This window comes from Nelumbo nucifera, chromosome 3, assembly GCF_055504915.1.
Source record: "Nelumbo nucifera cultivar China Antique chromosome 3, China Antique-T2T, whole genome shotgun sequence".
Lineage (NCBI taxonomy): Eukaryota > Viridiplantae > Streptophyta > Magnoliopsida > Proteales > Nelumbonaceae > Nelumbo > Nelumbo nucifera.
The window spans coordinates 75,658,393-75,669,488 of NC_142651.1; the positions used below are offsets into that span (position 1 = coordinate 75,658,393).

The following is an 11,096-nucleotide window of genomic DNA, read 5'->3' on the forward strand; positions in this document are numbered from 1 at the left end:
CTCATCTTTGCAGAAGGTGAACCTTACCAGATTCTTTCCATCTTCTGGGTTGAGATAGATAGAAGACACTAGTTGGGATTGCTACCATACCCACTTCCTTAATCAGATACTCACAGAAAGCAATATCATTTTCCAATCCAAAAGGAAGTGTGATCTACCACTACAAAGTAGATGGGAATACCTTAAAACGGACAGCCTTCAGTCCCTCCACCAATATGGCCTTCTTTTCCATATAATCCCTTTTAAGTTCCTCATAATAAGAATCAGGGGCTTGAAGACTGCATTGGAGTTGAGGTGGCAAAGGTGAGGAAAGAGTGCGCCTGCCTCACTCCCCATGTCAAATGTGGTGGAGCTATTGCCCATCCAATCTTCCACCCTGTTAAGGAGAATGTTTTCCCCAAAGAATTCAGAGTGACAGTTCTCTCATACATGCCTGGAAGTGAAGCCATAGAAATGTGATCAGCTTCAAATGCCAACTTGTCATAAACTTCATCTGTAAAGACCAGGACATCATTCTCAATGCAAAGAGATGCAATCACATTGAGCTCCTCTCTAGTGAAGTGAACATCTTTCCTGTGGGGTTATGTGGAGTGTTTATCATTATTGCACGAGTGTCCCTTGAGATTGTAGCCTTAAGCTCGGTAATTGGGACTGAAAATCTGGAGGTCAGAGTGTGATGGCTTTTATTTTGGCTCCAGCCATTGAGAGAGTGGCTTCATAAGAATCATAAAATGGAGCAAAAAGGATCACCTCATCAAAGAAGACTGCAACTTTAAGTTATTGAGTCATCGAGCATCCAAGAGGGTAGCTCAATCACTGTCTTTCAACAGCTCATGCAAGATCTTGCAAAGAAAAACTAAACTTGAAATGAAAAGTTTGAATCCCTAACATTTAATAAAAAGAAACCATTTTATAATTTTCATACCCTCACTTCAGATTCTGCTTCCCCCTTCTTTCTGCTTTTTTTGGTCTCTGCAGCTCCCTGTTGCTGCTGTTCAGCTTTTCTCTGAGCTCGAATCATTGCTCGCCTTGCACGAGGCCGCATCTCTCGTACCTTCCGAGGAGGCATCACATAAGGTTCAAGGGGACGATCACCAAAAGGGTGCTCACTGCTAGCAAATATCCTCAATTTTCGATCTCTATCCTGCATTCACACAAATCACTCAAGCGCAGGGTTACGAGTTACTTTGGCAACACTTTACGAGATGGACTTCCCAACAATAAGTGCTGAAGGCAAATTGGAATATGTTTAAAGCCACAATAACTCATCTATCTACAAGCAGAAATCAGTCCTTACAAGAAAATGCTCTTCACCCTTCATTAATTAATTACAATCCATGTCCCAACATTTGAAAAAGGGCAAGTCATTGAGAAAACACACTGCATATAGCTGATCAACAAAAACAATACAAGATAAGAGAAATAACTGATCCCTGCACCTGGCACCTCTGTTGTACAACAGCTATACATACACCTTGTTTGCAAGAGACAGACTTTTCCAGATCATTGACTGATCAAAAACATCCATCTAAATGAGTTGTATAACATACATGCCAACACTACTGCTTCAGGGTACAAGAACCTACCTTAGCAGGCGTCCTATCTCTCACCACTTCGCAGTCACCCATTCCAGCCAGATGATTAGGCTAGTGTCATATCTTGTAGAAGAGAAGAGCTCAACTATGAGTTACCTTCTCTAAAGAGCTTAACTATGAGCTCAACTATGCGACAATAGCTCGTTAGGATAACAGCCATTCCATCTCTAAAGACACCACACTCCCAAAGAGGCAAGGGTTGCCAAAGGCACATCCACTAAAGTTCATCTTCATGATCCCAGTGCTGGAAGTACAATGTATTTGGTTCTTGCTTTCCAAGCCATCCAAGTAAGCAGCTACTCCAGGTCAATAATTCTAGTTTATCATTATCCAAGACTTGTCCCAACTATATGGAGATATGAATCATGTTCGGTCATTCCCTTCTGCTCAGTGCCCATAGTTTTCAGTGCACCAAGGCGAAGCTAGGCGACAGAGGGCGCCTTGTCGCCTAGGCGCCCGCCTAACTGATGGATTTTTTTAAGTAAAAACATGTATCCTAGGGTAGTTCCCTAGGTTCCATAATCATATTTCCTTAATAAATATCCATAATTTTCATAAAAGTATAAACTTCATGTTAAATTATAGAAAATCAAACATATTCATGAGAAGAAAAAGAAGAAAGAAAAGAAAATTAAAAAAAAATAGGGGCTGAACCCCTATATTCGTTATAGGAAAAGAAGAAAAGAAAAGGTGGAAGAAGAAGAAGAAATTAGTATATAAACACACAAAATTAGTACAGAAAAAGAAGAAAATGTGTTGATTGGACATCATTTTATGTTCTTCCTTACTTATTGGTTCAGGTTTTGAAAGTCTTTTGAGGGTTCAATACAGCATTTAGCAATGTTTGTGTTGATTAAACCCTAACAAATAAGAAAATAATAAAAAGAAATTAGTATATAAACACACAAAATGAATATTTTAGTTTAAAAATGTCTATTTTATAATTATAACCTCGAAAAATTAAGAACATAAAAGTATTTTATAACATGCTATAGAAAACTGCTTGGCAATTAGGCAAGGCGAGCCTCCAAAGGCGCATTGCCGCCTAGGCGTTGCCTTGACAACTATGTCAGTGCCATAACTCAATAGTCAGTAATTCTAATTCAGTGTCACAAAGTCATTTACAAATTACAATTTTAAGAGCATTGAAGTTTTTCCTTGCAAGTACACATAATTCAGCAACAAGACACCAAGAATCTTCATATTTCTTTTTCTTCTAATTATTTATAATACTCTGACACAATAGATATAAAGTAGGAAGCAAAAAAAATGTAAACCTGATTTATTTTCTTACCAAAATATCTTGACAAAATTATTAAATTCCAAATAATTCTGAAAACCAGACAAGATAATAATATGGAACAGTGACAAAGACAAGTCTTATCCTACACAACACTTTGCAGGTAAAATCAAATGTTCACCAGTGATTTATTTTATAAGCAACAGTGGTTCTATAATTTCACTTGGTTTTGTTTTGAAAAAGAAATAGTTTCCATTACCACTTACATCACGTAATTTATTTCGTGGAAGCATCCGTAGGACAGCTTTTTGAATAACTTCAGTAGGATCCTTTGCTAATTGGTCCTTTAAACTCCTTTCCTTGAGGTGGCCAACATACCTACAAGTTAATGATAGATTAATGTTGAGTCAAAGAGACTTTTACATAAAATACTTGATGTCCACAATAAGAACTTTTGTGATCAGTATGTCCACAATAAGAATGATTATATAACCATTGGTACTTGCCCAGTATGCCAACGATAAAACTTATCAGTCAGTTTCCTCCCTGTGACACAGATATCTTTTGCATTGAGCACAATGCACATATCACCATCTTCGCGGTAAGGTGTGTATGTGGGCTTATCCTTGCCTTGAAGCACAGTGGATATTTGGGAAGCCAACCTCCCAAGGACCTATTAGAAAATAGATTGCTGATATTGTTATCTGTTCAGAAATCAAGGAAACAAAACTAGAATATACATATATATTAGAAGCAATAATGGACATAGCAGCAAAATACAAGTCCTTTGATTCCACCAAGCCAAATCAATTTTGAACCCTATCTTATCAAAAACTCCATCAGGTTACAAAATTGCCTAGTTTTCTACCCATTAGCAATCACATGCGGCGCTTATTTTTCCTTCATACAACAGAGTACCATGATCAACATCATCATAACCATTGCCAGCCCAGTGTACATTGCACGCTTCAATCCATTGTAAAAGCAAAGAGAAAGAATGAAATAGAATAAAACCTGACCTTCGGCATCAAATACTCGCCACCGCAAACCTTCCAAATTGATACGCCTCAGGCCAGCAAGTGCTTTCTGCATGACACATGCATTAAAAGAATAAAACAGTATTCTGCATGTGATACGTAGAAGATGAAGTTAAGAAGTAAAATGAAATGACAGTAATACTCTTCAATAGTGACCTTTCAATGGCTTGTGTATATTACCGATCACAAAAAAAGTACATAGAAATCTAACTCATGCATATATAGAGAGAAAAGATGACAAGCACAGCCTAACATGGATCCCAGTGGCATGATATAACAGACGGAAACTGCCACTGGACAAGTCTCACCATAGAGATATTCTAGGTCAAAAGAACCATTCCCTACATTTTTTTGACAAGTAAATTATTTTATTAGACCAAAGAGATAAACTAATAAAGGCATCCCTTGGAGAGATGCAAGTTGTGTCTGCTCCCAACAAAACAAAAAACAAAATCAAACTACAATTGTACCCAAGACCGATACAAAAGTTCCCTACTGCCCCTTGCTTGGTGAGACAGTCAGCCAAAGCATTAGCTGATCTCCCCACTCATTGTATTCTTACGCACAAATTCCTTGTTAGCCACTTGAACTTCTTTACTTCATTCTTAAAACACCAAAATATAGACTCTAGGTTCTGCAGCCAGCTCAGTACCACCTTGGAGTCCCCTTCAATTATTAGTTGTTCCACACCTAGCTGAGTTGCAAACTGTCCACCTTGAAGGGCAGTTAAAAACTCAGCCGCAGTAGAGTCCCCAACTCCTAGAGGACCCAAATAAAAGAATACCACATTTCCAGCCTCTTTGCTCTGGATCCCTCCATCCTAAAGGAACATGGACAGTTTCAAAATTCAGCTTCAAAAAGACTTTAGGAGAGGTGTCCAGCTCGTGCTTATTCTAACCTTTAAAGAGGAACAACTTGCCACTGCTGACCAATTCCTCCAAATATCAAAAAAAGAGATCCAGCCTCATTCCTCAGGACCCCTCCCACCCCAGAGGGCCAGGATTACCTTGACTGCTTCCATCAAAATTCAGCTTCAAAAAACCTTTAGGAGGGGGTATCCAGCTTGTGCTTACCCTAACCTTTAAAGAGGAACAATTTGCCACTGCTGAAAAATTCCTCGAAATATCAATACAGGAGAATTGGCAGAATAAATCCAAGGATTTCAACCAATGAATAACCCTATTCAAGACACAATCCTTAAGATCTTCTTGATTTCTTTCCTTCTTTTGGAATATTCGGGCATTCCTCTCTCCCCAAATTGTCCAATCAGCACTACTCTTGCACACCTCCACATAATTCTTCCTCTTCTTTATTGCCAAGAAAAGGTAGAATGATCAAATAACATGCTTACTTTTTGATAAGTAACGAATCATATTCCATTAATTCAAAAATTGGTTACATGAGAATCCCCTTAGAGAGGCGCAAGGTGCTGCTTCTCCATACAGAAAACACAAAAACTACATCAAAAAGTGCATGACTGTTAAAAAACACAAATTACAATTGCGCTCAAAACAATGTTTCTCTGTTTGTCTTTGCCAAGACATCAGCAAATGCATTAGCTGATCTCCCAACCCACTGTACTTTTACAGACATACCTAGTCAGCCATTTGAATTTCTTTATCTCATTCTTGTAGTCCCGTGTGACATCCTCCGGATTATTTAACTAGTTCACCACTGTCTTAGAGTCCCCTTCAGCCAAAAGCTGCTCCACACTCATTTCTTTTCCAAGAATTATTTCTTGTATTGCAGCTAACAGCTCTGCCTGAATAGAGTTCCCAACACCTCAAGGGCCAGAGTATAGTAAGACAGCCTTTCCAGCCTCATTCCTCAGTACACCTCCCAACCCAGAGAGACCTGGATTGCCCTGGCTACTCCCATCAAAATTCAACTTCAAAGAACCGTGAGGGGGGACCCAGCTTGTCATTACCTTTACCTTGGAGGAGGAACAGCTTGCTACTAATAACCAATCCCTCCAACAGTGAGTAAAGGAGAAATGGTCAAATAAATCCAGAGTCTTTAACCAATGTATTGGCTTATACATAATGAAGTCCTTTAAGGCCTGACTACTCCTCCCCTTTTCCTGGAAGATCCTGACATTCCTTTCTTCCAATCTGTCCATAACAAAGCCGGTTGTGCATACCTCCACATTTCCCTTCCTCTTTTATGGGTCCAATAGAACATAGAAGGGTTAAAGATTGTACTTACTTCTGTTGGCATGTCCCATCTACACCCAAACAATGTTAGAAACCCAGAGATATGAAGTGACACTACAAGATAAAAATAAGTGATAACAGTCCTCAACATGAGATCTACAAGGAGTCCACCAGTTTGGAGAGATACATAGGAAGGGTCTTCTCTTTTGTAGGTTATCCATCGTGCTTACTTTACCATGCCACACTACCCAACACAAAGCCATAACCTTGGGGGGAACCGGCCTACACCAGACTTCTTTGGAAGGGAAACTTTGTTGAGAGGAGGTTTGGCACGGGAATTTAAAAAATGAACCTCAAGAAAAAGGCTCATTGGGGTGAATGGTCCAAATCCTCTTATCAGGCTTTGAAGAATCCAACCAAACCTTATCGAGGAGACCAAGAAGAGTAGACAAACAATCAACCTCATCCTCCCTTAACCCTCTACGAAAACCAAAATCCCAAGACAATGATGACAAATTTAAAATTGAAGAAAGGAATTTTGAAATCACCTCTTTTTTAAACAAAGAAACAGAGTACAAGGATGGAAAAAGGTCTTTTAAGGGAAGATCTCCAACCCAAATGTCCTCCCAAAACTGAATATAATTACTAGAACAAGCACCATACCTGACACAACTGAGAAACTACGGAAGAATTTTGTGAATTGCTTTCCATGGTGTTGCTAGGTTAGCCCTCCTTGAAGCACCAGCATCCCATCCACTCTTTGAGCATCCATGAATACTCTTCACCACTTCCCTGACAAAGCCAAATTCTTTTTAAGTACATTCCCAATCCCCAATCCTCCTTCCTCTTTGCTTCTACTCACAACCTCCCAACTAATTAAGTGGTCTTTTTTACTTTCTCCCGGTTCCCAAGGAAAATCTCTCATCAATTTTTCCAATTTCTTCGCTTCCCTAGATGGTATCCTAAAGACAAAGAGGTAGTAAGTAGGTAAGTTCGTGAGGGTAGCTCTTAACAAGGTGATCCTCCCACCCAAAGAGATGTAATTTTTCTTCCACACAACTAATCTTTTTTCAAACTTTTCTATGACTGGGGTGGGTCCAGAACCTACTCTCCCTAGGGTGTGCCCCTAATGGCAGCCCTAAATAGGACAAAGGCCAAGTAGAAATGCAGCACTAAAGATAATCTACAATAACCTCAACCTCCTCAAAGTCCAGATTGACTCCAGCAATGCAGCTCTTTTCTAAATTTATTTTCAAATTGGACACTCCTTCAAAGTCTTTAATCATTTCTTTCAAGTTTCCCACCTTCTCACTAAAATCTCCATCACAGAAGATCATCAAGTCATCCGAAAACTGCATATGAGTTACTAGAATTTGGTTTGTGCCTATTTTCCATTCCCTTATCATATCTTCTTACTTCCACTAGCACATTCCACCTGCACCCAAACATCAAGAAATGCCAATCTCAAATCTCTTAGTAAAGGAACAGGAGATTAGTAAATGGTAACAATCCTCACTACGACGCCTGCAAAAGATACACCAGTTAGGTGAAAGATAAAGGGAAGGTCTTCTGTCTTCTCTTTAATTTGTAGATTATCCAAGGTGTTTACTTTCCCATAATACACTTCCCAATAGAAAGCCATAACCTTAGGGGGAATAGGCCTGTACCAAACTTCCTAACAGGGAAAACCTACTGAGAGTGAGACTAGCAAAGGGACTTGAAGAAAGGAGCACAAAAGAACGACCCTTTAGGTTGTAGGGTCCAAATTCGTTTGTTTGGTTCAAAGGGACCCAAACAGACTTTATCAAGAAGGCTCAATAAATTGGATAAACACTCAATCTCTTCATCCCTTAAACCTCTACGAACCCAAAATCCCAATTTGGTGCCAAGGGAGTTTCTAGTGGTGGAGAAAATTTTTGAAACAAACTAATTTTTTGTACTGAGAGATAGAGGATAAATAAGGGAAAAGGTCCATCAAGAGAATATCCCCAACCCAAATATCCTCCCAAAAGAGGACAAATTGCCAACACACACACACATCATACCTAATAAAGCTGAAAAACTAAGGATACTGTGAATTGCCTTCCAAGGTGTTTACTAGATTTGCTCACTGTGATACAGCAGCATCCCATCCATTCTCTAACCGACCATGAATGCTTCCTACCACCTCATGCCAAAACCTCTCCCTCTCTCCAAGGGCCACTGCCACAACCACTTCCCCAACAAAGTTGTATTCTTGTGAATTAAATTTCCTAAGCCCAGCGCCCAGGTCCCCTTCTTCTTTACTCCAACATACCACCTCCCACTTAATTAAGTGGTCCTTTCTACTTTCCCTTGGTTCCTAAAGAAAGTCTTTCATTAACTTCTCCAACTTCTTGGATTCCCTAGTTGGGATACTAAAGATAGACAAGAAGTAGGTTGGTGGATTAGCAAGTGTGGCTCTTATCAAAGTGATTCTACCCCCCAACAAAATATAATTCTGTTTCCACAAGGCCAATCTCTTCTCAATTTTTTCTACAAATGGGCACCAAAAACTACTCTCCCTAGGGTTAGCCCTAGATAGGTCATGGGCCAAGTTGAGATAGAACACTCTAAACACTCTGCAAGAGCCTCCACCACCCTAACCTCCAAAATAATATGTGATATACAATTGTTTTCAAGATTGATTCTCAAATTGGAGATACTTTCAAAGTTTCTAATGAATACCTTCAGATATCTCACCTTCTCAAGATCACTCCCCTCACAGAGAACTAATATGTCATCTGCAACCATTCCCTACTTCCATCCATGGAGATATTTCACACAATCACATTGAGAGACGGACAAATTATCAATTCAAGGAGATGAATGGTCTAGATGTTGAGTTAAATTTACAAAATAGTATAAATTTATATTATAATTCTTGGTTGATAAACTTTGACAAATGTCAATCATCAATGACAACAAAAAATAGAACAATGAAACAACAACTACCAGTAACTATAAAACAGGATAAAGATGCAGTGACCTAGATTTTGAACCAATCCTGTCAACTTATCTACATACATACCAACCACAACAAACTTGTCCAAGCCCCAAAGAGTAGTAGTGGGGGTTATAGTAAAGTGTTTAAGGCACTCATCAGTTCCATGCCATGACAGTTTTATCCTAACACTTTCTGCTTCAAGCCCCTCACCAAAGTTAACCAACGATGGAAAAAGAACAATTTAGAATAGAAATAGAAAAGTTAGTACTTAAGATAAGATAATGAAGAGGATGGACTAAATTACAACGCCAAATAGGAGGTAAGCTGGATATAAGCCTAATTGAATTCACTATGCAGCACAGCTTCAGGTTTATCCTGCCACCATAACCCAAGCTTAAGCTTCCAATTCAACCTTAGCTAGGTTTCCAGATCAAAACTCAAACCCATAATACAGAGAATTGGTTTATCGTAATACAGAACTCAAAAACTTCACAACCAAATTTCTAAAAGTATTAGAAAAATGAAAAGATTTTTTTTTATTAGCAACACAAAATTGATTCATTAGATTAAAAAACAAAGCCCACCCAGAAATTATTCACTATTTACAGAATTGCCCAGAACATAGATCGTCTTTGAGTTCCTTGCTTTGCCAGACTATCAGCCAAACTGTTTGCAGACCTCCTTATCCATCTTATTTGGATCATCATAAAAATGAAAATAATCACTTTGCATGTCTCGACAAATATCTTGTGTTCTATATGTGATTACCCTATATAGCTTTTCCACTCCATTTGAAGTTGGGATGCAATGCACCAATTCAAATACAACATCCTCGTAACAAAAAAAAAAAAAAAATTGCTTACTGTTTCAAAACAGTTTTGAACTCTATGTGAGAATGAGAGAGGAAGGAGAAGTGGATAGATAAAGTTCAAGTTGAGCAACAGCAATGGCAACAATGTAAAAGGAAAATGAGAGTAAAGAAAGTGAAAACCCACCTTCATGTTCCCAGTGAAAGCTCCGGGGGTGGCCGTCATTTCTCCTCCAAGCTTTCAATCAACGCTCACACAGCTATCAATCAACGCAGTCTTTGGTGGACCTGCAACGTGATACAGATGGTAAGATTATTATGTTCCAATGCATCATGCGTGGCCTTCTAAGGTAAGAGAATATCAACTAACCACAGTATCAACTATGGACTAAGACCCTGGGATAAGATATTTTTAGGGTAAGACAATGATATTAGTATTTTTTTCTCACAGATAAGTGAGTAATTTACGTATAATGCTTAGGAAGACTAATTTCTTTAATACGAACGAACACTAACTGATTTTTAAAGTCAGAGAATATCAACTAACCAGAGTGCCAACTATGGAATGAAACCCTATGATATGATATTTTCTGGGCATTCAACGGTCTCAAGTAATAGAGATTAATGGGGAATGGATTATGATGATGTACAATCCGGTCGATCTTAGCTGTCAACGATCTTGCCTCTGAACCGGGTGGTAGGGACCTGAAATGGAGGGAGAAGAGAAGCTTCGGGGAGAACTCGGCGTAAGGGCTCCGAAGCTCAAGTTAGCGTCTTTCAAAGGCAAGATAGACCAGATAGCACAAAAGTTAGCATACCTCGTTTCTGGGGGGTAGGAGCCTTTTATAACCACCTCGCGCACTCACTTCCAGGCTTCCGTCAGATCGGATATGATTACTTCTGAACCCCTGCCAGTTCGGATGTCATTTCCTCTGGCCGGACAGAACCGCCACTGCTCCTTTTGTCGGAGCCGTCTCTGTGGCTAGTAACGACAGTGGCAGGTGGTGGTAGCAGGAGGCCATTTGAAGTGCGGCTGTCAGGCGTCATATCCCAAATCAGTCAGGTGCGTCGCCCTTGGATACGGACGTCCTTGGCGTCAGGTACGTTTGGTCAGCCTGGTGTTTCGGAAGCGAAGTGTTGGAGTGAGCGGGATGTCTTGAGTTCGGTTTGGGGAGTGTTCCGAGCTGCCATGGGCCAGCTCGGGTCACAGCTTTGCGAGGCTTGCGGCCCAATATAGTTTGTGCTCCTTGCAAGGAGCTCGGGTTCTCAATAGGGAGCTCGGGTTCTTAATAGGGAGC

At 39.7% G+C, this 11,096-nt stretch overlaps 1 protein-coding gene across 1 annotated transcript; it reads right to left on the reverse strand.

The window, feature by feature from the left end:
- Positions 1–533: 533 nt before the first annotated feature.
- Positions 534–10,201, reverse strand: LOC104588795 (uncharacterized). Its single transcript, XM_019196207.2, has 5 exons — positions 9,986–10,201; positions 3,850–3,921; positions 3,342–3,508; positions 3,102–3,213; positions 534–1,144 (listed from the first exon to the last, which is right to left on the reverse strand). Exons 1-5 carry the CDS (start codon positions 10,022–10,024, stop codon positions 920–922), a joined length of 615 nt encoding a protein of 204 aa, XP_019051752.1. The 5' UTR covers positions 10,025–10,201; the 3' UTR covers positions 534–919.
- Positions 10,202–11,096: the final 895 nt, after the last annotated feature.